General features: G+C 37.5%; 1 protein-coding gene across 4 annotated transcripts; it reads left to right on the top strand.

Moving 5' to 3' along the window:
• Positions 1-3150: 3150 nt before the first annotated feature.
• Positions 3151-25991, top strand: LOC127563156 (zinc finger protein 501-like). 4 transcript variants are annotated; one of them, XM_051999456.1, is made up of 5 exons: positions 3151-4705; positions 16802-16939; positions 18739-18830; positions 19682-19906; positions 24553-25991. In XM_051999456.1, exons 4-5 carry the CDS (start codon positions 19789-19791, stop codon positions 25710-25712), a joined length of 1278 nt encoding a protein of 425 aa, XP_051855416.1. In that variant the 5' UTR covers positions 3151-4705; positions 16802-16939; positions 18739-18830; positions 19682-19788; the 3' UTR covers positions 25713-25991. The 4 variants fall into 4 exon arrangements, with proteins under 4 accessions (XP_051855416.1, XP_051855392.1, XP_051855400.1 ...); XM_051999432.1 differs by having other exon boundaries at positions 3152-4705; positions 19780-19906; XM_051999440.1 differs by lacking the exon at positions 3151-4705 and adding an exon at positions 4712-4989 and having other exon boundaries at positions 19780-19906.
• Positions 25992-27646: the final 1655 nt, after the last annotated feature.

The raw sequence follows: 27646 nt of genomic DNA on the forward strand, positions 1-27646 counted from the left end.
TAAAGTCTATGGATCCCTGAACTGTGAGAAGAACCAAGCCTTTCATAGTTGATCATTGAACATTCTTGCTGTTACTGTGTACAATGTACTCCTAGTTCTGCTTGCTTAGCTCAGCCTCAGTTCATGTAAATCTTTCCAAGCCTTTTTAAAATCTTAAAATTTAAAATTTCCATTATTTTTTATAGAACAATAATATTCTATTACCTTCATGTACCACAACTTGTTCAGCATTCCCCAATTAATGGGCATCCATTAATTTTCCAATTCTTTACTATCACAAAAACATTGTTAGACATGTGGGTCCTTTTCCCTCCTGGATGAGTTCCTTGGGTGACAGACTCAATAATGACACTGCTGGGTCAGAGGGTATGCCCAGTTTTATAGACCTTGGGCATAATTCTAGCTTGTTCTCCAGAATGGTTGGATCATCAACAATGCATCAATGTCCCAGTTTCTCCACATCCCTTCCAACATTTATCATTATCTTTTCTTGTCATCTTAGCCAATTTGAGAGGTGTCAGGTGGTAGATCAAAGTTGTTTTAATTTGCATTTCTCTAATCAATAGTGATTTAGAGCATTTTTTCACAAAACTATAGATGGCTTTAATTTTGTCATTTGAAGATTGTCCATATCCTTTGACCATTTATCAATGATACCAGTATTTTCTAACAGAGATTCAGATAGAGGCATAGAAAATTTAGAAATTCACCACAAAGGACCTAGGAAGGAAGGTGCTATCTGCATAAAGAGAAAAAAACTGATAAATAGAAGTACAGAATGACTTTGCATAAATACATATATTTGTGTCTAATGATAGTCATGGAGGGGTGAAGAAAAAAGGGAAAAATTACTTTATTACATGTTTAAAAGGAATAGCAAATTGTACATAATAGATTTGTAGTTTCATGTGTAATCACCTTTTTTTCTATTTTGTTATGGAAATGCTTGTTTTATTTCATACTTAAAAATAAAATTTCAAAATAGATTTACAGCCAGCTAACTTTACTTGGCAAGTAGAGTAGGAAAGTAGTAGGGTCAGCTAACTGTAAGCTTATTTTGAAATTTTATGTACCAATGAATTTTCCCCTTCCAGCTATGCTTCTAACTTTCAGGAGTTCAACATCCTGAACATCCATACAGCCTGTTCACTCAGGAATATCTTTGTGCTGTACCAGTAATTTTCCATTGGTGAGTTCTTCCTTGGAACTCCATATTGTGGAGGGGACCAACTAACCTTACTTACCTTTTGGACTATGTTTCTAATTTTCCAGATTTCAAAACTATGCCTACATCCTGGCTATATTTCCTTTCTCCACAATCTCACTTCCATTTTACTTTTGTGCATGATCTTTCTCCATTACCTTGTAAGCTCCTTGAAGGCAGGATCTATCTATTTTTGCAAAGATGTTACTTAACACAATGCTTGGCACAAAAAGTGCTTAAGTTGCCTTGGCCCCAAGGTGAAAAGAGAAAATATACCTATTCTAGTCAAGGGACATAGCATGATCTTGTGAAAAGAGTGATGAATTTGGAATCACAGAATCTGAGGTGGAATCTTGGCTCTGCTATTTCAATGTGTGATGTTGGGCAAGTTACTTAACTTTTTTGGCTCTCACTGTCCTGCATTTGTAAAACAAGACTAAATTAGACCATTCCTGAGGTTCCTTCTAACTCTGCATCTATAATCCATTGGGAACTAGTAGACTTTTCTTAAGGGAGAAAAAAAGGGAGAGTTTGTTTTTCTATAGTTTGATGCTGCTGCATGAAAGCATTACCTTCCTAAAAGAAATAAACTTAAGCCTCTAGGCTTTAAGTTAAAAGAGAGATGGCAGAATTCACTCTTCCATTTTTGAGGTAGAGTTAGAACTTCACTTGAGAGCTCCAGCTGAAGCCAGAAGCTAGGAGAGAGAAGTTTCTCAATTTTCTGCTTAATGGAACCATAGCTGGCCAGTAATGTTGCACTATCAGTGGCCATGTGAGACTAGTAAGGAAGAGCACCCAACAGGAATTATAGACCACAGTCACTCACCATTCAGACTGTGTTCCTGCCATCACAGTGGAACACATACCCAGTAAGCCTTGTGATGATGTGGGCAAATGATATTAATAGTTTGCAGTGTGGGAAGCATAAATTGCCACTCTAAAACATGTACCCTGATCACATGATTTCTTTATATGTGCACTATGCTATGAATATACCCTAGGTATGTCCATTCTTCCAACTGATGGTGTAAGAGTGTTTCTCTAGGTTAGGAGGAACATATTTTATTGTTTCTTACTATATCATTTCATTAAATGTCTTTGTTTTTAATTAATTTGTGTCCTCTGGCTAAAAAGTAAAAGTAAATATTTAGATGGGTTGTATGGGTAAGGATTCATCTCACTTGCTTAGATACAGAAAAAGATATATATTTTTTAAAATTCTGACTTTGTATGAAGAGGAACCCAGAGAATACTTGAATCTGGAGTAGTTTCTTTAGAAATGAGTGTGAGAGATATATATAGACAGACAGAGAAAGAAAGAGAGACACAGACAGAGAGAAAAACACAGAGAGAACGAGACACACACACAGAAAGAGAGAGAGAGAGAGAGAGAGAGAGAGAGAGAGAGAAGCAGAAACAGAGACAGAGACAGAGACAGGGAGAGGGAGAGAGGAAAGGAGAAAGAAAAAGACAGAGAAACACAGAGAGTAGCCTCAGTGCTCTTTGTGATCTCATTTGGGGTTTTCTTTGCAAAAATACTGGAGTGGTTTGCCATTTCTTCTCCAGTTCATTTTACAGATTAGGAATTGAAGGATTAAGTAACTAGCCCAGGGTCACACAACTATTTCTCTCAGGTCACATTGAATTCAAGTCATGACTTCCATCCCTCTAACCACTGCAACACATAGCCACTCCATCCTAGGTTTTACATCAACTACAATCCTTTCATTTTACAGAAATTGGAAACTGAGCTCTGAGAAGAACATGCTTTTTGAGTGTCACATAGCCAATTAGTTACATCCAGATCATAGTCTATGTATCAAGAATCTTAGGTCAACAGGCCACATTGCCTCTACTAATTCTGACCAAAGAGAGAGAGCTATTTGGCTCAGTTAATATTGTTCCTGAAGTTACAGACCTGAGTTCACATTTTACTGCAGACCCTGTGTGATGGTGGGCAAGTTATTTAAAGCTGTTTCATCTATAAAGTGGGGATAATAATAAAATTTCCTTTACAAGATTGTTGTGGAGACTGAATGAGATTATATGTAAATTTATTTTGTACACCTTAAAGTACTAGATAAATGCTAGCTATTGTTATTAACCAGTTGGTGCAAATGAGATGGAAGAGTCATGATGTGGCTGATGTAGCACCAGATAATGTGCACCAAATGGTGGGGTTCCGTCATGTGAAGAATTCACAATGGCCATTCTCTTTGACAAGAAGAGGTTACAAGACAAAATGAAGAGATATAATAGACACCAGGAATGGTAAATATGAAATAGAGTGGAAGAGCACATAGCAAAGAAAGGGATTTTAACAATTAATGATTGAAAGAAGTTCCCTAGTGGAACCCATAATTAGTCAGGAGAAAGGAAATAAATACTCCATGAAGTTGGGACATGCTCTTAGTTGGCAGATTAAATCCTAAAAAGAATTTAGCACCTAAAAGAGTTAGTTATAAGAAGGAGAAAGGGATGATGGGAATTGAGAGCAGAGGATAGTGGGGGGATAAGGAAAGATACCATGAAGTATAGTAGGGGGATCCGAGGAGAAACAGCACATGGCATGGGGGAGGGACAAAGGGAAAGAAACCATGAGGCAGATTTTCTGACCCAAAGGAGGGCAGCCATGATGACATGAGTCAAAAGCAGATTTATAGGGGAAAGGTTTTTTTTTTTTTTTTTTTAATAATAATCTTTTATTTTCCAAGATACATGCAAAGATAGCTCTCAACATCCACTCTTGCAAAACCCTGGGTTTATATTTTTCTCTTTTCCTACAAATCCAGTATAGGTTAAACATGTGCAATTCTTCCAAACATATATCCACACCTATCAGGTAGTGGAAATTTAACCTCAGAGACATGACCGGCATTTCTCACAGGAAATAGCTGGGCTGTCCACGAACACCCCAGAGTGAGCTTCGGGGATCTGATATACCTTGGGTTTCTGACTAGCCCACCTCCAGAGGTGACAGCTACTGAGAACCTCATTACTTCATGCGCCACTCATTTTTCTCCTCATCCCTTTCACTCTTTCCTTCTCTTTCCCCTTTCTTCACCTTCCATCCGCTCATTCTCCAAGCATTTGCTACCGCACTACCCCTACAAAGACAAGAATCCAACAGGGCTAGCCTTCAAACCGAAGGCATTTACCGGGCCCAGCCTTGATCTCTAAATCTCAATTTCTAATCTATAAAATGAAGGGGTTATATTAAAATGGCCTCTAAAGTCCCTTCCAACTCTTATCTAGGATCTTTCCTGGTTTTCCTTCTTCCCAAACTCTCCCGTTCTCAAAATCCCAGCTCTAACCCCACAACGCACTTGGGATGCAGAGTGCTACTGAGATGGGGAGACTTCCGCAGCGTCCTAGAGAGGCGGGGGAGAGTGCCCTATAGGGAGGGAGCGCCGCACGCACGCACGCCTCGCCTGCTCTCGGCCACGGCGCCTGGGCCTTACTTCCGGCGGCAGGCAGCGCCGCGGTCCTCTTCTGGCTCGGGTGAGTGTGAGGCAGCCGGGAGAGGAGATGGGGGGCGGGGCGGGGCCGGGCCAGGCGGTCTGGGACCAGCACCCAAGTATCCCAACTCCCCGCCCTTCGCGCCCCCCTCTCTCAAGGCTGCCGGTCTGATGGCTTGTTTTCTATTTAACTTTTATTCCGAACTGATTCGGACCACCGACTGCCAATGCCGCCCATTATACTGAGGGGTAAACCGAGGCTCGGACTAGAACCCAAGACTCCCTACCCTCGGGCCGATGCACTGACTTCAGAACCTAAGCCCGCGGGTACTGGAGAGGGTAGTGGAGTTGGGGAAATTGTTTCTGTTCTTTTAACTTTAATTGAAAATAGTGTTTATATTGTCATTGATTTGGACTAGGTGCAGTATTAACGTTTAAAAGTAAAGTTAATTTTCTGCCCCTCCCCTCAACTCTACCAATCATAGGCAAGACAGTGGAAGTTTTTTTTATTCTTTTAGTACTCTTGAAAAAAATTAAACATTTATCATTTATTTTTAATTTTAAAAAATTAAGTTCTCAATTTGGAAAAATATTTTCAGTAGAAAACAAAATAATAGGAACTACGTACCTCTCAATCTCTCAGTCCAGTCCTCTCACTTTGCCAAGTGTTTTATGTTACTGCCCCCTGCCTGGTAGAGAGGAGGTTGTGAGCTCTGGCACTGTCAAGAATTAGGATCATTTGAGTAAATGCTTTCCTGTCCTATGGTCTTTGTTTTGCTCTTTTGTAAAATGATGGCGTTGGATGAGATAATAAAAGCTGACATTTATAGAGTATATTCTAGTTAGATAATATTTTTCATAACACGCCCTTTTGGTAAATAGATACTGCTGCTATTCTCGATTATTCTGGTGAGGAAAGTGATCAAATTTATTATTGCTAAGTCTCTAAAGCAGGATTTGCTATCCGGTGTCCAAGTCCAGCATTTCAGATCTGTATCACCTAGCTGTTTCTGCCTTCCAGAATGAGGTGATCTGTAAAGTACTTTCTTACTCTGATGTTTTCAGTTTTTCCCCCTGTATTTCAATGTTATTTTTTAAAGATTCCCTTTATCATTTCGTCTTCCTTTGAGTTCTTAACATTTTTTTTTTAAACTTGGCCTTCTGGGTGATTTTCATTTATTTAGTGACATTTTTCTTTTTTTAAATGTATGTTTATTTAAAACAAATACAAAATCAGAAGAAACGAAGGAAAAAGAAAGACAAAAAGGAAAAAGAAATTAGTCATATATCCAGTACATTAGGGAGGATTCAAAATATGTAACAATAAATTTTTACTTGAAGAAAGCATACATAATAATAGAAGACATTATATTCATAATTATCCATCTTTTTTTGCTTCTTTATAGATTTTTTTTGCCCTCTGCTGTGCACTTTTTTACTTTTCCTTTCACCTCACCAACAGGCTACAGTTAATATATCTATACCTATATATACACACACATATGCACATATATGTACACTTACAAATAAACACACATGTCACCTGGTAAATTTTATCACAATTTTGTTTAGTTTCTAGATTCTATGATGTCAGAGGTGGGACAAACTTTAGACACCATTCCCTCCAATCCCTTCCTTTTATAGATAGGGAGACTGAGACTTGCAGAGGTAGAAAAGACTTGTCCACACAAGAGAGTTGGACCTCTTAAAAAACTAAATGGAATAAACATTTATTAAATCCTTTATGTATGCAAAGCACATACTGGGGAGGAAGAAAGTTTGATTTAGTACCCTGCTCCTGGATCTTTGCCCAGTAATTTTTCCTCAGATTTTCTTGGAGTACTTGTTCTGGATCTCTCTTTTGTTATTCCTTGTAACATCCGTTATTTGTATATAGGTTGTTTTCCCCTAATCCCCAGTGGATTGAAAACTACTACAGAATATTTCTTGTCATTTTTGTCATCCATGTAATCTCCACCAACAGTCCCTTGCACCTAGTACGTTTAATAATGGCTTAATTGAACTGGGAAACATGACATACACAAATATGATGAATAATGACAGATAAGACAGACTAATACATGATAAATGCATTAGAGAGATGCTAAACAGCTTGGGAGAAACTACAAATGAATGGCCTGAATCACTTGGCCTTATAACTGTTATAGCTTACTGGAGAGCCCACTCACCCTGTGGGAAGATGGCCACAGTAGCAATAGCATCCACAACTGCAATTTTTTTCTGAGCTTCCTTGGCCTCCTAATGGTAACCCTCCTCTGGAATCAATTCTCCTATTCTCTTTGATAGGCCAGAAACCATAATGAATGAATCTCAACACAGTCCTCATTCCCCTGTCACCTGCAGCAATAGGCTAGGCTGTAATTATTAATAGAAGTTACATAAGTTTTGCTTCTTCCAATCTGCTGGCTTTGGGAGGGAGGAGAGGAGGGGAGAAGAGAGCAGAAACCTCAGCAACACAGAACCTGTGAACTTCTTCTCTGGAGTTTCTCTTTAACCAAGGATTCAGATCTTTGTTTTTCCTTTATTCCTCCCAAGCTTTTTTCTTCCTGAAGGTGAGGCAGAGAAAAAACTAGGCAACAGGGAAGACAATCCTTTTTCCACTGGAGAAATTCCCTTTCTCTATTTGATTACATCAAACATTTATTGAGCATTATAGCTAATTTTCTGTGTTGTTCCTTTCTCTCTCTTCTATGTTTTATCTCCCCCTCCCCCCCCCAAAAAACAAAAACAAACAAAAAAAAAAAAAACCCTGTCTTAAATGTTTCACTTTTTAGGCCTATCTTTTTGCCAGTCCTTGGAGAAATCTATTTAGACTGACCTTAGGCAAGTTACTGTAGCTCTTTCCTTTTCAGTTTTCCTGTCTATAAAATGAGGATTTAGAATGGCTATTTAAATCTCTTTCAACTCTTAGTGTCTGGTTCAAATAAGGATAGAGTCCTTGGAGTAATTAAAACTTGAAAGCTGAGCTGTAGAATCTTTGATCTAGAAGGAACCTTAGAAATAGACCAAACCTCTTGCTTCACAGATTGACAAACTAGTTTAGAGAAGTCAAAGGACTTGCCCAAAATCACATGGAATTAGTGGCAGACCTGAGAACTTGATTCCATAATTCCCAGTCCTTTGTTCTTTCTTTATCAGAATATGCTTTTATGGTTATTTTAATGTAGTCAATACAACAGGATCACAGAAGGGAATTCCCCAGAGTTTGTTGTATCATCTAATTTAATTATTTTCCTAAATTTCTATTGCTAAGTTTCTGTGATTCTATTCCTGTCTATAATACATCCTCAGAAACCAGGTTCTCTTAGAGCAGATCACCTGTATGACAGAGTTGATTTAATCTGCAAAGCTCAGATTTGACAGTTGGAAGGAAACTTTTGCTTCCATTATCTGAAAGTCACTTAACACAAATTGACTTGGTGGAGAGAGTGGTGGTGGAAAGATGAGAGTGCCCTTCTTGGTATTCTGCGTCTATTAATGGTGCTATTTTTCACTCTGAGTCAGAATATCAAAATCATCTTTGATCTCCTCCATTCCCTTGTCCTTCACATCCAGTAAGTCATCAAATTCTGTTATTTTTTTAAAACACTTTTTTCAATTGATTTTCCTTAGTGCCATCGCACAGATTCTCATGCTTAGTAGTACTATTTTCATCGCTGAGGTTCTTGCCACTTGTCTCAATCCTTCTTCTAGTCCATTTTCTAACACTATTGCTATAAATTTTTTATTGGCTCTATTGCTTACTGAGTCAAATTCAGACTCCCTGATCTAGCTCTTAAGCTGTCTTATTTCCTTTCTTCCCTTATTTACCAGCACTCTCCTAGAGGAATCCTATCTTTGAGCTAAACTGGATTGCTTAGCCTTTGAAATATGCTATTCTTTCCAAATGGAACACCTTCAAATCTTAAAAGTCTACTTGTCCTTTAAGTTTAGAGTCTAAGGCACAGCTCAAGAACCTTCTTCCTGCTAGAAGTGATCTTGCTCTCTTGAACTCCTCTGTGACTTTGTACCTCTTTTGTGGCCCTTGTCACATACTATCATCTTTTATAGTTCTTTATAATTATATTTAAATTTCTTTATTTCTTCTATACTATTGTGAATCCTTTGTGGACAGTCATATCCTTATGATATGAAGACTGAATCAGTTTAGAATGTAGACAACTGTGACTTGTTATTAACATAATAGGTTCAACCTGCTGGGCCAAATTTGGGTTAGCATGAAGTTCCCCACCTCCAGAAGCAGGTACAGGACTGGCTGGTTTGTAGCATACTCATGTTCTGGTTTTGTTTGTTGGTTGGTAGCTATGCATTGGGAGATAGAAAATGGAAAAACTAATTTGGTAAAAGAATATTACTCATAGATCTTGTGGGTGATGTGTAGGTGTTCCATATTTTTTAATAGTCAACATGTGTAATGATTGGATAGATACCAGACTCTTCAAATGATATCTATATGCTTTTATTTTGGTTTGGCCCATGAAGTTGCCCTTTCCTTAGATCAGGATTTTTTGTGAGGTAAATCCTTTAGCAGTTGGGGAAACCTATAGCTGCTATAGAAAAATGTTTTAAATATACAAAATAAAATAGGATTCCAAAGGAAACCAATTATATTGAAATATAGTTCTCAAAATTAAAAAAATAAATTCATGGACCAAACTTTAAGAACCTCTTATAGACATGGTGTAATTCTTTTTTGCTTGTACTAACTTGATAAAAATAGATCAGAGAATGAATTCTCCTTTGAGAGGACTGCTGCTATTGTGACATTCTCGAGACTGATCTCTTATGGTAGAAGGAATTTGGGAGTCTGTACACTACTTTATCAGGTTTCTAAATTGTCACGCTATCATAGGAGATTGAAGATATTGACAAAGCCATCATCAGTGTGGAAAATCTAATAACAGATGATTACCAAAATATTCCAAGGGCATTGTGGGTCTTTACTTATTCTTTTACCTGTATGAGTTTATTCTCATTTTCTGTAATATGCCCCAGAAATGATATCTACTCTTATTCCCACTGCCTCTTTTAATATTTGGAAAAAGCTCTTGGTATAGATGATTAAGATCAAGAATGGTACAACTTAACTGAGTATGCTTCTTGGTATTCCAGGAATAAACTAAGATGTCACTTAGTGACTAGACTGCCACCTTGCAGCCCAGTTGGTCTTGATTTTGTTAACTTCTGGAAGATTGCCAGAGTGTTCAAAATCTGAAGGGAGTTATGGACTATGACTTAAATACCTCTGTTTAGTCTAGATGGCTATTTCTCTATACAGCACTCTGATTTGCAGATAAGATTTAATGTAATTTTAAAGTTCATTTTGATAAATATTCCAACCCAGGTCAGTTGGTTTAGAAGGTCAGATATTAGAGAAAAGGGAAAACTAGTCCCAGATAGTGGTCATATTCTGCACTTGGTTTTTAGAATGCTGAACCTCTGATCTACTTCTAGGATCTTATTCCCAATGAATGTGCTGGTCCTAAGGTATCCTGATGGGAAGGAGGGTCTAGCTCAGAGAGGGTTCTGTGGGGAACGGTATTCTTTGAGGTAAGCCAAACTTCCCTCTTGGCAACTGACTACTAAGTTACAGGTATGGAAATATACCCACAAAGTATCACAACTTCTCTGATGCTGTTCCCAGAAAATATGGTGGTACCTAAAATGTCATAGGAAATTTCAGAAACCACACAGGAGCCTTAAAATCAGCAGTCTTCCCTGAGTTTGAGTGTTGGTGATAGCATCCCTAGATCTTCATGTTCTGAGGAAGTCAGCCAGTTTAATGGCAGCCCAGCCCAGGAAATCTTCTCTGAGAAGTCTCCAGCCCTGATTGCCCAGTCCTGGCTTTTCCCTGCTGTAACCCATGTTAGAGCTCAGCTTCTTAAATTGTAGTTTGAGACTCCACATAAGATCTTGTAACTGAATGTGGGAGAAATTATAATTTATTATCAGTAAATGTTTGATTTGATTACCTATACCTATATATCCAGGATCACGTAAAAATGTCTTGGGTGACAAAGGTCTGTGAGTGGAAAAAGTTTAAGCCCTGCTCCAGAGCATGATTCAAATTCTTTAGCATGTCATTTAAAATCCTTCAAAATATGGTTCTGATTTATTTTCCATATTTATTTCATATAACTTATTTACATTGTGTGTGTCAGTTAGATTAGCCTACTTGCTGTTCCAAGAGGTGGGTATTCCATCTCTTCTTGCCTCTGTGCACATACAAGCTGTGTCCCATGTCTAGAATGCTCTCCCTCCTTACCATTGATCTTTCAAATCCTTGACTTCCTTCAAGGATAAATTTGATCTCTAGATCACATTTCCTGATCTCCCTGGATAATTTTTTTGGTCTTTATATCCCTAACATCTAATATGTTCTAGTTAATGTTCTTTCCTCCCTCAAATTATCTTGTACTTATCTGTTTATATATGTTATGCCTTTCAGTAAATCCTTGAAGTCAAAGACTTTTTATTTTGTTTTGTTTTTGGATCTTTGCCACATAACACAATGTCTTATACACAGTACATGATTAATAAATGTTTATTAAATTAAATATTGGGACTTGGGATGGAAATTTGCCTATTATTGTGATGCTATGGAAATAGATGACATTTCAGTGAACTATTGTATAGAAGGAGAAGAAAGGAGAGCTGAAAACTGGACCTTAAAATAGGTTAATATTTAGGAAGTGAGAAGAGAAGGGTAAGACAGTCAAAGAATAACCAGAGAGAAAGCCGGCTGAGAGTTTCCTGAAACCAAGGTCTCATTTTAAGTCACAATCATTATTTTCAAGTGAGGAATATCCCCATCTTCTGGACTTGTAGGGAATCACCATAGATGTTTTTGTTGTATTTAGCAGTGCCTGGTTTAAATATGTCCCACTTATGAGTATGAATACCATCTCAGGAACAAAGACCCTCCATTATCATCTGTTTTTTATTTTGTCATTTTCTACTGGGCTTAAGTTTAAAAAAATAAAGAAGGTGGGAGCAGAGGAAAGAATGCTTATTGCTGCCTGCAAAAATCCTTAGGAAATCTCATATGGGCCCTGTTTATTTCACTAATAAGAGGTTATGAGAAAAACTGAGACTCCATTGTTTCTACAATATGCTAGGGAAGAATAGAAACCCTAGTCTGAAACCACAGGTGGTAGTACTGGAAAGTTAAGAAAGCGAATCAGTCTCAAGACTACTTTGAAGGACTTCTGAAAAATGCTATCCATACCCAGAAAAAGAACTGATTGTGACTTAATATAGGACTGAAGCATACTTTTTTTTTTTTTAACTTTATTTTTCTTGAGGGTCTTTTTTTTTTTTTTTTTTTTTTTTTTTTTTTACAGGAGGAGATCTTTTTTTTTTCCTTTCACAGAATGACTTATGGAAATGTTTTGTATAACTTCACATGTGCTTTCTCAATAAGAGGGTGAGTGGGGAGGGAGGAAGGGAGAAAAATCTACAAAACAGATGTTAAAAATTGTTTTATATGTAACTGGGGAAAATAATTTTTTTTTTTTTTTTTAAAGAAAGTAGATCAATCTTTGGTACCTTTAAAAGAAAAGAAAGAGTATGTCAGGGAGTTAAGCCTATGCTGAGAAATTTTTGAGTGTTTAAACCTGGACCCAGCCTTCCACAGTCTCTTTATCTCCCATCTCAACCTGTTCTGTTGGAGCCAGTACTAACGTCTGAGATCCTAGTGCTTAAAGGGTAGGAAAAGAACAAGATGAGACAGGAGACAAGATTTTTATCCTATTAACAATGATTCGGATCAGGGTACGCGTAGTACTGAAATAGGGGGACTGAATGCATTTTTTAAAATTGCTAATCCTTCTTGCCCTTGATTCTATCTTTTCCAATCTTCTTTTAGACCTTGCTCCCTCTAGTACCTTCTTCATCTATATTTTCCTCCATATTTTATTTTTCTACTGGCTCCTTCTAATTCCCTCAAGTTGTTTTTCTTTCTCTCCTATGCCTTTCACCGTTAAACATTTTAGAAAGACTAAATTTCACTTGCTTCCTTATCTTTCACTGACCATTTTACTTCCCTTACAAAAATACCTCCGGAGATGCCTTTTCTGATAAAAACACTAAACCCTCAGCCTTGCATTCAAGTCTTTCAGAAATCTGGTTTCAACCTACTTTTCCAGCCTTTTCTCATATTACTCTTTGACATGCTTCTTTGCATTTTGCAGGGCTATTCCTCTTGCCTGGAATAAGAAGCCTCCCCATCCATCCCCCAAGAAGCCTTTTCTGTCTTAAAACCTTCCATGGTTTTCCAGGGTTCCCCCCTTCCCCTCCCCGCCATAAAATTTCCTCCTTCAAATTACTGTGTATTTTCTTAACTTTGTATATGTGGTATTCCTTAATTGTATGTAAGACTGAAGAACAAGGATTTTTTTTTTTCTTTTCCCTCTTCTGTCCCTATAGTTAGTAGGCACTTAATATCTTCATCTTCAGTATCTCTTATCTACTTCTTCCCTGCTATTTACAGATATGTTCAGGTCTTCTCTCTTCTTCATTTGACCTTTTCACTTCCTCAAAATATTAATGCAATTTTTTCTCTTTTCACAGTCAAACTAGAAAATGACTTTATAGGTTCATTACTTTTACTTCTTTACTTGCCACTTCTCTTTAAAAATAAATGTTTTATTAAGACTTTTAAGATTATTTCCCAATTACCTCCTCCCTCACTAGAACAAAGAATAAAGTTAATGTGTAGGCCACAGAGGATTTCACACTTGGAGTTTACTACTTCCTCACCAACAGGAGGTGGCTGTGTTTCAACTTTTGTTCTCAAGATTCAAGATTGGTCAGAGCATTTAATGGCATTTTGGCACTACTTCCTTCACAATTCTTGAAATCCAATTTCTGATCCCACCACTGAACTAAAACTGCTTTTTTCCTGGCTATTAATGATTTCTTAAATTGTTAATTCTGATTCTTTTCTCAATTCTTTTTATTCTTGACCTTCCCGCAATTTCAATCCTGTTGACCACTCCCTCCTGGAGACTCTTTTTCCTTGGTTTTCTTGACACTAGTCTTTCCTAGTTTTCCTCCTGTCTAACTTCCTTCTCAGTCTTTTTTGCTGTATTGTTGTCTGTTTTCCTAAAAATGGACATCCCCCAAAACTCTGATCTAATTTATTTTTTCCCTTTAACTCTTTAGGTGATCTCATCAGCTTGCAAATTACTTCTACATATATTTATCTGGCCCTATTCTTTTGCCATGTTCCAGTGTTGTATCACAATCCACAGGAATGTCTTGCAGTCATTTCAAACTGAAGAAAAACTGACTCTCCGAGAGGTCAGGTGACAAGCCCCAAAACAGACAAATTTTGTTTTAGAGCTTGGCCTAGAACTTAGGTCTCTTAAATCACAGGGCCAGTTGCTGTTTGAGGGTAAATGTGCAAGATATCGTGGTATTTAATATTTCTCAAATCTTTTTTAAAGTCCCCAGTGCCTATTCTCTTCTGCTAAAGCTGATCCTCATCTTTCTCATACTTAAATCTTCCTCATTCTCCTAGTCCGTCATTTCTCTTCTTCACTGACTGCTCTCCCAGACTGGAGATATCAATAGTAATTTCTTTGATAACATCAAAACTACAGAATTCCTCATTTGTTTAGTCATTCAGGCTAATTCCTTACCCAACAGAATGCTAACTCCTCCATCTGTTTCTTTCTTTCATCCAAACCATGGAATGTTTCTGCTGATTTGGAACTGGAAAGAATCTTTGAGATCACCTCATTTTAAATAGGGAGGGGGTTGTCATGAGACAGAAAGGATTAGATTTGGTTAACTTCAGAAGACAATGGGAGAAGTTGCAGCGAGATATTTTAGATCAGATATAAGGAAAAGCTTGTTATGGTTCAGCTGTTTCGCCTGTGTCTTTGTGATCCCATTTGAGGTTTTCTTGTCAAAAATACTATAATAGTTCAGTATTTCCTTCTCCAGTTCATTTTACTGGTGAGAAAGCTGAGGTAAATGGGATTCAGTGACTCCCCCTGGGTCACATAAGTATCTGAAGCCAGATTTGAATTCAGGGAAAGGACTCTTCCTGACTCCACCTAGCTTCCCCAAAGAAAAATTTACTCACAGAGTTGTTCCAAAGTGGAATATACTATCTTTGCAAATGAAAGAAATTAATATTATATGATTATATTAATAACTATTAATTTGTGATTCATCCTTCCTATTTTTGTAAAGACCTCACTCCTGAAAAGGTCAGTTCCATCTCTCAAGGGTATAATTGAATAAGTTATTTATTTCCTGACTCTGAAGGCTTCTACTTGAGTTGGGACCCTCACTTTTGTTTGTAGGATTAACAAAGTATGGGCTGGGATTCTTACTTTGATTTGTAGAATAAATAAAAGAAAGGGAACTTATTTATAGAGTAAATGAAAGAAAGGGAACTTATTTATAGAGTAAATGAAAGAAAGGTTACTCTGGAAACAAAAACCAGCCCTTGCTAGAGACTTGTCTCCTTGTGCTTGACCTTTCATTAGAGTTTAGGGTGATCCAGCTCATTAAGGAGAAAACTAGCCAGAGAGGGCCAGATGCCATGAGATGGTTGAGTCACACAATCTAGCTATGTTCTCAGTGGGAGGTATAGCCCATCTCATTAAATGTCCACCAATCAAGGTCAGTTTCCTTTGTCAGGGGAGTTCCTTGTGAGAAGGAATACAATTGATTTAAGATATTTCAGAGTTTCCCTTAGAATCTTTAATTATCAAGAGAAACCATTGACCATCAATTTATTGATTATTGGCTATCTTAATTAATAAATTGATTAATAAGACCTGGAGACCTTACTTCTTGGGATTTTATTTACAATGCTAAGGTCTTTAAGACAGGGCTGAATGACTACAAATTGATACTATCTCACTTTAGCTGAACCCTTCCCACTGTCTAACAGTCCTATTATTCTTAATCTAGTCACTTCTTAGCATATTTCACAGAGAGACTATGTCAGACACCTCCTTGTCTTCCATCCTTTGACTGCCTGCCACTTAGACCTCTTCTGAAACTGTTCCTCAGCTCTATACCTTTCTAGGAATTTACCTATATTCCCCATCTTGTCACAGGAGAGGTGGCATTCCTTGCCAAAGGTTGCTTCTGCACCTATATTCTTTATTCCATTCCCTTCTGTCTTCTCCAGGCCCTTTATAAATTTTCTTTTCTTTCCTTTCATCTTCTATCTTTCCCTCTCTACTGACTCCCCTTAGTGTATGAAAGATCTCTACTGGATTTTATGGACTTGCACAATCCTGTTGGGTACGACTGGGGCATTTTGTTAGTAGTTGTGGCTGTATGAATGTACTTCCCCAATGAAGAAGTTGTTCATTGTATCCATGAGAGCCAGACATGCACCCAACTTTGCTGATATGGATTATTGTGATAGCCTCCTATCTACTTTTCTTTCCTTCAGTCTTTTCCCATTCCCTAACAAAAAAAATAGAAATCCTTCCGAAGTTTGACTATAAACTCCTTCTGTAGTCTTTCTCCATACTACACCCTTTTATTTATTCTGTCTTCCAGTCAAACATTCTCCAAACTTATTTCATGTGTGCTCGATTCTTTGCCTTTGCTCATGTTATCTTTTGTGCTTAAAATACCTCTTTCTTCTTTCTCCCTGCCCAACTTTCCACATTCAACCCACCTGTCAAAAATCTAAGCTCTTTTAAGGCTCTGCTGAAATGTTAAATGCTTCTTTTATAAAGTCTTCCATGTCTTTCTAAGCCATCTATAAATGCTTTTTCTCTTTTTTTGAATCCTCAGAATTCTGTACTTGACTCAAGCTTTTCTAATTTCTATTAATTTGCATTGTATACTTCTTTTTTCCCCTAATAGATTAAAACTCCATGATCATAGAGACTCTTATTCATTCATCTTTGAATCTCCCCTAATATCTAATTCGTTGAATCTTATAAATGCTTATAGATATTTATTAAAATCAACTGAATTTAATTCCCTGATATTTTTGTTCTTTAACGTGTTAAATTGTAAATATACTTAAGTGTATTAACAAATCATTCATATCAGATATTTTCACTATTTTACCTCCAAACATTTTATGTTTTTAAAAAATGTTGCTTATTTTCCTATCCTGATTTTTCCATAGATGCATGCTAAAATGAAGAAATGGCAGCTCTTCAAGCAACAGAGTCCCCTCCTGGTTCGGCTTCTCTCAGCTGTTCATCATTTGAGACACAACATGTTAACAGAATGGTGTTCCACGATTTCCATGAATCACAATCCAGTACTTCATTTATTCATTTGTTTGTTCAGCAAGTTTTTATTGAGTTTCTGACATATAGGCTTGTTAAATGTAACTCTGTGGTGGGCACTGAAGGTGATTTAAAGAATTCTAAGAATTTCTGCCTCCCAGGGATTTATTGTCTAACTGGGCATATTCCAGAGGCCTGACTTTGGTGACTAATTAGATAAAATGGATGAAGTTGAGGGAATAGTTAACGACCATGCTGAAGTTTTAAACCTGTGTTATTGGAATAAATGGTGATGCACTGATTGAATTAGGAGAGATGGTAAGGAAAGCTCATTTTGAGTTGAGTTTGGGATGGTAATAGATAAATAGCTGTGTTCTACAGATTCTGGGGGCTTTGTTGAAATATCTTTTTGGGGTTTTATTGAAAGTTTGTGATTGGTTTGCAGTACAGATTTCACTTTTATCAGCATAGATGTACTAGTTGAAGATGGGGCACAATCTTTAAAGAAAGTGGTGTGTAGAAAAAAAGAGAAGGCTAAGAACTAGGCCACAGAGAATGCCTACCTGTAGAGTTGGTGGTGGGGTAGCAAGAAAGTATCGAGGTGATATAAGAGTGCTGGCCCTGGAAGTCAGGAAGACTCTTCTTCTTGAGTTCAAATATAGCCTCAGACACTTATTAGCTGTGTGGTAAGGCAATTACTCTTGTTGGCCTTAGTTTTCTCATTTGTAAAATGAACTGGAGAAGGGAAATGACAAACCCCTCTAGTATCTCTGGCAAGAAAACCTCAAATGGGATCAGAGAGTCAGACCCAATAGTAAAATGACTGAACAGCAACAGCACAAGAGAGAAAAGTGACCCATTATCTACAATTCTGAGCTTTTGTTCTCAGACTCCAATTTATTATGGCTTCTTTGGTAACCTAATCCCCTAATTAAAAAACCCGTTTTTATTTATACTTGTAGAGGAGATGGATTGCAGGTCGCATCCACTCATTTATTCTTTTTTTTTTTTTTAATTTTTATTTAATAATTACTTTACATTGACACCCGTTTCTGTTCCGATTTTTCTTTTCCCTCCCTCCCTCCACCCCCTCCCCTAGATGGCAAGCAGTCCTTTATATGTTGGATATGTTGCAGTATATCCTAGATACAATATATGTTTGCAGAACCGAACAGTTCTCTTGTTGCATAGGGGGAATTGGATTCAGAAAGTATAAATAACCCTGGAAGAAAAACAAAAATGCAGATAGTTCACATTCGTTTCCCAGTGTTCTTTCTTTGGGTGTAGCTGCTTTTGTCCGTCATTTATCAATTGAAACTCAGGTCTCTTTGTCAAAGAAATCCACTTCCATCAAAATATGTCCTCATACAATATCGTTGTCGAAGTGTATAATGATCTCCTGGTTCTGCTCATTTCACTTAGCATCAGTTCATGTAAGTCTCGCCAGTCCTCTATGTATTCATCCTGCTGGTCATTTCTTACAGAACAATAATATTCCATAACATTCATATACCACAATTTACCCAGCCATTCTCCAATTGATGGGCATCCATTCATTTTCCAGTTTCTAGCCGCTACAAACAGGGCTGCTACAAACATTTTGGCACATACAGGTCCCTTTCCCTTCTTTAGTATTTCTTTGGGATATAAGCCACTCATTTATTCTTTAAAAACCTAGGATGACTTATCTATTATAGATGTTTAATTGACTATTGGGCGATTATTTTATAATATATAATGGAGGGGAGAGAAAGATAGTCACTTAATGGGGATTCCTTATTGGGATTATTGGAGGTATATTCTTATTCGTGGATCCTTTCTCACCCCTTAGCTCCATATGCTCCCAAGGTTCCCACACTTCTCCTCAAGGAAAATTCAGGAGACCAGGTGATGGCAGCAGCACCCTTGACAACCAGGTCTCAGGTAAGTTCCCTGTTTCCTTAGTGTGACCTTCACTCTGTCCCTCAGCATTTCTCTCCAGCAATGTCCTCTCCAAGGATCTAAGTTCTAGCTCCCTCTGTAAGATGCCAGACCCATTTTTTTGGTGATAGTTACAGGCTAGTATTATTCCATTTATTTAGCAGGCCTGGGTTCTAATTCTGATTTACTAATTAAACTGCATGTTAGGAAGTCACTTTTCCTCTCTGATTCTCAATTTCCTCCTCTATAAAATGGTGAGGTTAGAAGTAATATATTTAGGGGAAAGAACAGTAGATCTGAAGTTAGAAGACCCAGGGTTGAATCTTGCCATTTAAAGCCTATGTGATATAACCTCTCTGGATATCTTCTTCACCTGTAAAATGAATTTAGATTAGATGATTTCTGAAGTCCTTTCTTGCTCTGATTGCTATGAGCCTGTGGCTGGATGATTTCTAAAGAATCCCTTCCTGCTCTTTCTTTTTCTTTTCTTTCTTTTCTCCTCTTTCTCCTCCTCCTCCAATCCTCCTCCTCCTCCGATCCTCTTCCTCCTCCTCCTCAGATCCTCCTCCTCCTCAGATCCTCCTGACTTTAGGGCTGGTACACTGTCCACTATACCAACTAGTTGTCCCTTCTTTTTCTTTTTCTTTTCTTTTCTTTTTTTTTAAAACAGCATCTGTGATTTCTTTGGTATTTATGAAGAAGTTCTCCCAATGCAGATTAGCTACTTAGGGTCTTAGAACCCAACTTTCCTAATTATTATTTCCTTTAGTTCCTTTGTACTCTTGTTTTGGGATCCTTCCTTGTAACTATCCAGTATATACTCCATACAACCTCAAAACCCTTGATTCCTGCAGATGCCCTTCCCCATCTTTCTGTTGCTGCCAACTTTGCCCATCATCCTGGGGCAGCCTGGTGGAATTATCCCCAGGGTAGCAGGACCCTGTTGTTTTAGGAGTCGGTGATGTTTGAGGATATGGCCATATATCTCACACCAGAGGAGTGGGGGCAGCCCGACCCCACTGAGGGAGCCCTCTACAGGGATATGATGCTGGAGAGCTGCGGAAATGACATCTTGTTGGGTAAGAATTCTCCCCAGTTCCAATTCACAGTTATTAACCCTATTTCTCTTTATCCCATTTGTTCATGAATATGAGAAATTCAATATTCCATCAGACCAGGTGTCCATTAAATGGATATTCATTCTCTGGAAGTTCAGCGGGACCAATGCTTCCTTTTGGGGTAAATGTGATAATTAATGAAGTAACATCTCAAACATGTTTCCTTCAGTGAATGAGTGCATGAAAAGGTAATAAAAAAACTTAAGTGATATAGGTACAAATACAAAAGTGAGACTGTACCTACTGTCTGTTTGGGAGAGACAGTACATTTCTAATCCCTGAGAGGGGTTGGTGAAGCAGAGGGGCTTGAGAGGTCCAAAGGGAGCAAAGATTCTGGGCTTCTTCCTGAAATAGTTGGTCAATGTCTGAAAAGGAGAGGGGACATTGGCAGAAGGGCTGGGAGAGAAGGGCACTAGACAGTACTTGCTTTACAACCTCTGACATCATATTGGGTCTGTGAAATCAGTTGGAAGGAAAGAAGAGCCCTTTAATGTTTAATATTACATGTTTTAGGCAGCTTAGATTTGTTTGTCCTTGTACTAAATTGTTTTTTCTCTTGGAATCATGTATTGGGTTCTAGTTCTCGTTCCTCAAGAAAAATTTAACTAGATTTGAGAGACTACAGAGAAGGCAACCGTATGAATGTCATGTAATGTCATTTAATTTGTACAGTACCCTTGTAGTTTTTCAGAGATTCAAAAATTTGGCATTTCAAGAACTGCTGGCTCAGAGGATGGGAATCCTAAGGGAGTAACTTGTTTGCTCTCAGGATCCTGTCCAGTCTGTTACATTGCTTCAAACGATTCTCCACTGCCTGTACCTGCATGGCTTTTCTCATAAGAAAAAGTTCTCAGGTTTGGGAGCAGGAACTGCTCTCAATCAGAACTGTATTTCAGATAGAGACGATCATAGAGCATCCCAACTCTTTGCCCACATTGAACCTATAGGTGGTGGAGCAGTTGAGTTGATGTCGGGCCCTTGCTATTCTGTTTTTAGCAGTTTCAACTTTACCATGATCTATATTTAAGGGTGTTGTTGATCTATAGAAAGATTCTTTGTTGTAAAATATTAAATTTATATATCTATCATCAGTTACCTTGATGTCTCTCATACAGATTACAAATGTTTCAGCTACTCAGTAAAACTTACATAAACTAATGTGCCATGTAGAGCTGAGCCAAACTCAGCTGTCCTTCCATGCTGGCATGATGCTTATACTCAAGAGAAGTTTGATCTCCTATGAGCTCCATACTTTTCTTCTGAGGAGGATTGCTGAGTAGAGCCCTCTTTCTGCTAGGATGATCTAGCTATGAACCTGGGCAAAATATGGTTGTCTAAGACTTTTGATGGCCGTAACTATGACTTAGCATGCTTGGGCCAAGAAATCCAGTGGAAAAGCCAATAATCTTTTTGCATTCTCTGCATTCCTCTGTGGCAGAATTCTGTGATTTTTGTAATCTTCCTTCATCTTCCAAGGACGCATCTCTTCATTTATTTATTTTTTATTATAGCTTTTTATTTACAAAATATATGCATGGGTAATTTTTCAGCACTGACAATTGCAAAACCTTTTGTTGCAACTTTCCCCCTCCTTCCCCCCACCCCTTCCCTCAGATGGCAGGTTGACCTATCATGTTAAATATGTTAAAGTATAAATTAAATAGAATATATGTATACATTCAAAGACACATCTTGACTAAAAGTTCTCATGTCTTGTGTTGGGCCTCCCCCTGAAGGGGCAGACTGTCTGCCTGCTAGGGAAACCTCCCTTTTCACGTCACCACTAATTGGGATCCCTTATATCACATTTCTGGTTTTCTCAATTCATTACCCTTCAGATAAAGTTTCCCTTTTCTACAGGACATAGTTCCTAACATGATGAGTAGATAAAATAGAATCAAACTGACCCCTGAACAACAGTCTTTGTGGTGCTATACTTCTTATCACTAGATTGACTGAGGTACCTCATTTTCTGCTGTGGAATTTTATTATAATAACTCAGCCCATTCTTCCACTCAGTAAAACATAGATTTTTCTATAACCCTAACTTCAACTCTTATGTTTTCCTTGCATTCACCTTGTGTGCTATAGTTCTCATAGTCAATAACTATTTAGGGGAATTGGAGATCCCCCAAACTAACTTTTATTTTCCTCTATGAATACCCAGAGAAATGTAAATATGGGATCTACTGGCATTATACCCCTGAGAAACCTTGAGCTTAGGGAACCAGGCCTAGCTGTCCTTTTGTAACCTCCACAATATCAGACCTTCCTGAAAATAGGAGAGAGGGGAGACCTAGATGCTCTTCTCTCACTCAGGTGGTCTAATGGTTTACTGTCTGAGATTATTTTCCGCACTCCGTATTCCCATGTCTTTCTCTGGTCCTTAGTTTTGAGAGACTCTCCTCATCTCTGAAGTATTTCCCTGAATTCTTGTTTATCACTGCTGTTTATACTTGCTTAGGAAGAGCATTATAGTCCAAGATGTCCTCAGTTTACCAAAGCAATGAGTCTGCTACCTGTATCTAGTAGACTAGTAGGGATTTGGCTTGAGAAGAGGTGGGATCCAGGATACAATGTGCAAGTCTTCATAGAGGGCTACCATCAATGCTTTTCTATGAAGTTTTCAATCTCACTGTCTGGGGAAACATTTGAGGAGAGGAATATTGTTCAAGTCCACAGCCTCCACAGTGTGACCAAATAAGGGGGTAGCAAAAAGCTGATGTTCCAACAAAGGTGATTAAGAAGGAATAGTCAGACAAATAAGCAAAGAACCAGGAGAGATCAGTAACATGGATACCAAAGGAAGAGAGGGTATTTGAGAAAAAAAGGCAGCAGTAGTATTAAAATCTTCAGACAAATTTAGTTGATTAGGACAAAATAGGCCATTGGATTTAACAGTTAAAAAATTGTTGGTAAAATTCTAAGATTGGCTGTCTTCCACCTCCTTCTCTGACATTCAGATCTTCTCAGTGCTTCCACAGACTTAGTCACTCTTTTCAAGATTAAGCTTTATTTTATTTTCTAAAATGTTTTTCCCCAATTATATATAAAGACAATTTTTAATATTCATTTTAAAAATCATAGTTCCAAACTTTCTCCCTCCCCTTCCACCCTCTGAGGCAATAAACAATTTGATATGGGTTATATATGTGTAGTCATGCAAAACATATTTCCATATTAGGCTATGAAAGAAGACACAGACCCAAAAAATCCAAATCCAACAATAAACAAAACGAAAAATAATAATACACTTCAATCTGCATTCAGACTCTGTTGTTTCTTTACTTGTGGCTAGCATTTTTCATTATGAGTCCTTTGGAACTGTCTTGGATTAGTGTATTGCTGAGAATAGCTAAATCATTCATTTGTGTCCCAATTTTTTCACATCCTCTCCAACATTTAACATTTTCCTTTTCTGTCATATTAGCCAGTTTTAGCTATGAGGTGGTACTTAGAGCTATTTTAATTTGCATTTCTCTAATCAATAATTATTTAGAGCATTTTTCTTATGATTATAGATAGCTTTGATTTCTTCATCTGAAAATTTCCTATTCTTATCTTTTGATATTAGTAATCAGTACAGTAATTTCTGGCTATTGGATCTTGTTTTTTTTAAATAGCTTATATTCTTCCATGCTTGCTTTTATTCTCTTCCTATATTCTGTGTAGTTGGCAGGACATTTTTAAGAGTTATCAAAGTCACATACATGTTTAGTGAGCATAGTTTTATTTGGTTAATCTTGCTCTGGTTTCAGATAAACTCAGACTACACTTCTTTCTCACTTCTCCTAATGTTTAATATTCAGGTGAAGTGCTATCTACTCAGAGCAGTTAATCCTTTTCAGTTAATTGGTTTTCCCTTATAAAATTATTATCAAAGTCACATACATGTTTAGTGAGCATAGTTTTATTTGGTTAATCTTGCTCTGGTTTCAGATAAACTCAGACTACACTTCTTTCTCACTTCTTCTAATGTTTAATATTCAGGTGAAGTGCTATCTACTCAGAGCAGTTAATCCTTTTCAGTTAATTGGTTTTCCCTTATAAAATTATTATCTGGTCATCAACAAGCATTTTTTGAGACTTTCAAGCACTGTGAGTACAAATAGCAGCAAAAAAGAAAGACAGAGATCCTGCCTCCCAGGAGCTTCTATTCTTGTGCAATATTATCAGTTATCAAAGGAAGCTGGGGAAGAGGGGAAAGGTATCCAGGAGGTGTGGTAAAGAAAATATTCTGGGGAATCCAGAACTGGGATCTGAGAGGATTGAAGGAATGTTTGTGGAAAACCTATTTCCTTAAAAGAGATTTTAGGAGGGAACTGATCAGAGGACGTGGCTATATGGGGCAAAGGGATGTTTCAGGGTGAGAAAACTTTTGGAATCAAATAGTGAAAGCATTTTCCTGGGTGAAAATATTTATTTGTATAAGTGTATTCTCGTAATAAAATGTAAGCTCCTTAAGGGCACTGACTGTTTCGTTATTCTTAAACTATCCCATCACTAGGACCATCTTATACCTTGAAGTTGCTTGGTAAATTTTTGTTGAATTGAATTGATTTTTTTCCCCAAAGTATGGGTAATATTTTTGTTTTCTCTCATTTCAGGTGATGGATCTGAGACTGAAAACATGGAGTCTCTTTCAAATTTGGAAGCTTCTGAAGATGTTGAATCACAAGAGAAGTTATCATCTGAATTCCCAATAGCTCTTCCCCAAGGACCTGATTTTGAAGAAGCTCTTAACAGTGAATTCTATACATATGATAAGTGTAGGACTGCCTTCCAGTGGGGCTCACACCTTACTCAAAATGAACAAATTCAAAGGGAAGAAAAACCTTATGAATGTAATGATTGTGGAAAAGCTTTCATGAGGAGCTCAGACCTTATTCGTCATCAGAGAACACATAGTGAAGAAAAACCATATGAATGCAGTGAATGTGGCAAAGCCTTTAGACAGAGTTCAGGTCTTAGTCAACATCAGAGAATTCATAGTGAAGAGAAACCATATGAGTGCAACATTTGTGGGAAAGCCTTCAGGCAGAGTTCAGGCCTTAGTCAGCACCAGAGAATTCATGGTGGGATAAAACCCTATGAATGTACTGAATGTGGAAAAGCCTTTAGGTGCAACTCAGACCTTTCTAAACACCAGGAAATTCATAGTGGATTAAAACCCTGTGAATGTAAAGAATGTGGGAAAGCCTTTAGGAGTACCTCTGACCTCATTAAACATCAGAGAATTCATAGTGGAGAAAAACCTTATGAGTGTAATGAATGTGGGAAAGCCTTCATGAGGAACTCCAGCCTTATAAAGCATCAGGGAATCCATACTGGAGTGAAACCCTATGAATGCAGTGAATGTGGGAAAGCCTTCAGTCAGACTGCAGTCCTTATTCAACATCAGAGAATTCATAGTGGTGAGAAACCATATGAATGCAGTGAATGTGGGAGAGCCTTCACCAGGAAATCAGACCTTATTGTGCATCAGAGAATTCATACTGGAGAGAAACCCTATAAATGTAATGTATGTGGAAAAGCCTTCAGCCGAACCTCAGTCCTTATTGAACATCAAAGAATTCATACAGGAGAGAAACCTTTTGAATGTAATGAATGTAGAAAAGCTTTCAAGAGGAGATCAGACCTTATTCAACATCAAAGAATTCATAGGGGAGAAAAGTTTTATTCATGTGATCAGTGTGGAAAAACCTTTACTCAGAGCTCAGGTCTTATTCATCATCAGAGAATTCATAATGGAGAGAATGTTTATTAAGGTAATGAATATGGGAAAGATTTTAGCTGGAGCTCAGTCCTTATTGAGCATCAGATAAAAACCCTATGAATGTTATAAATGTGAGCAAGCTTTTAGCAAATTTGTGATTTTGTTTTATCCTGATATATCACAATGGAATTAGCCGTCAGAGATTTATGAATTTCTGGAAGTAGGAATCACGTCTTTGTAACTCATTTTAGATAGCATCAAGTCTAGTGCTACTTGCAGATTGACTTTTAATAAAGATCTTTTATATTAGTGATTGATCTAGGTAACAAATTAGTAGTGTCTTCTGGCAAATTGCTTTAATTCCACAGGAATGAAAATTTTATGAATGGATTCAGTGGAAATATTTACTCTTTAGTTGTTAGATTACCTTTTCCAGCTTTCTACAGGCCTGAGCAGGTATGTTGAGAGTAGTGGTACCTTTCCTTTATCCCATTACAGCCACCTTAAGGAAACTAATGGAAGACTCCAGCATCCCTCAACTGATTAGTCTTCTTAGAAAGGAATTTTCAGTGTTTTTCAAACCCCAAGGAGTACAGCTCTGAGGAATAGTCCTGGGTCTTGTTTAAGTTCTGCCACTTTTCTAGCTTTATGACTTTGAACAAGTTGTCCAAAGTCCTTGGCTTAGATTTCTCATTTGTTAAATGAGGTTGAAGTAGCTAGATGGTGAAGTGAATAGGGAGCCAAGCTTGGCCTTAGAAACTTAGTAGCTGTGTGACTTTTGACAAGTCACTGAACCCTGTTTGCTTGTTTCTTTTATCTTTAAAATGAGCTGGAGAGAAAATGGCAAATCACTTTATTATCTTTGCCAAGAAATCTCCAAATGGAGTTGCAAAATGTTGGTTACAACTGAATAACAAATTTATGAAAAACAACAAAATGAGGGCGAATAGGTTGTTCTTGGTACCTGGTTCCTTCCAATTTTAAGATGTAATTATGAAGATGAATACAGAAAATTTGAACTATAATTCCATTGTTCATATAGTCTGAGGATATAGTCTGGGTATTTCTTAACAAAGGACTTGTAATGGATGAACTGATAGAGATTAAGGAAGCAAAATGAAAATGAAAATTTAGACACAGCTTTCCCCCTATTTTTATTTGATTTGTCCTTCACAATCATGAAATAGCACAGAAAAGCTTTCTTTTGAGGGGAGCAATATAGGGGGAGAGTTTTAACATCAAATTCACAAGGGTATTTACCTTTTGTGATTCCTTTATTTCATTTGGACAAATCATCTATCTTCAGAACTTTCTGCAGAATTATGAATTTTCACAGTTTGCAAGGGACCATTTTACTAACATAACTGAAGGTTGAATAACTTTTTGCATTGTTTTTAACAAGCTAGCACCTGCAAAAATTGGACATAATACCAAAATAATAAGCTAATAAAAGTAGAGAACATTGAAACTATCACTTCCCTTATTCTGGACATCATACCGCTATTTAAAGTGGCTTAATATTGCATTATCTCTCTTGGGACTGCTATTGAAATATTGATCTTATAGATCCTCAACACTTCAAGGTCCTTTTCACATGAACTTTTTGATATCCTCCATCTAGATTTATGAAGTTGATTTTTAAAGACTAACGGGGCAGCTAGGTGATGCAGTGGATATTGCACCAGCCCTGAAGTCAGGAGGTCTTGAGTTCAAATCTGACCTCAGACACTTAATACTTCCTAGCTGTGTTACCCTGGGCAAGTCACTTAACCCCATTTGCCTCAGTGCAAAAAACCTCCCCCGAAAACAGGATTTTAACAAGCATCCCTTTTAAATTTCATCTTAGGTTTGACACATTCTAGCTTGTTGAGATTTTTCTGGATCTTGATTCTGTATAAGTATATGTCATAATCCAATATATATTGAATATAACAGCACCAAGGGGCTGGTCCCTCTTCATTTTACTATAAATTTTCTTGGTTGAC

Source organism: Antechinus flavipes, chromosome 1 (genome assembly GCF_016432865.1).
Source record: "Antechinus flavipes isolate AdamAnt ecotype Samford, QLD, Australia chromosome 1, AdamAnt_v2, whole genome shotgun sequence".
Taxonomy (NCBI): Eukaryota; Metazoa; Chordata; class Mammalia; order Dasyuromorphia; family Dasyuridae; genus Antechinus; species Antechinus flavipes.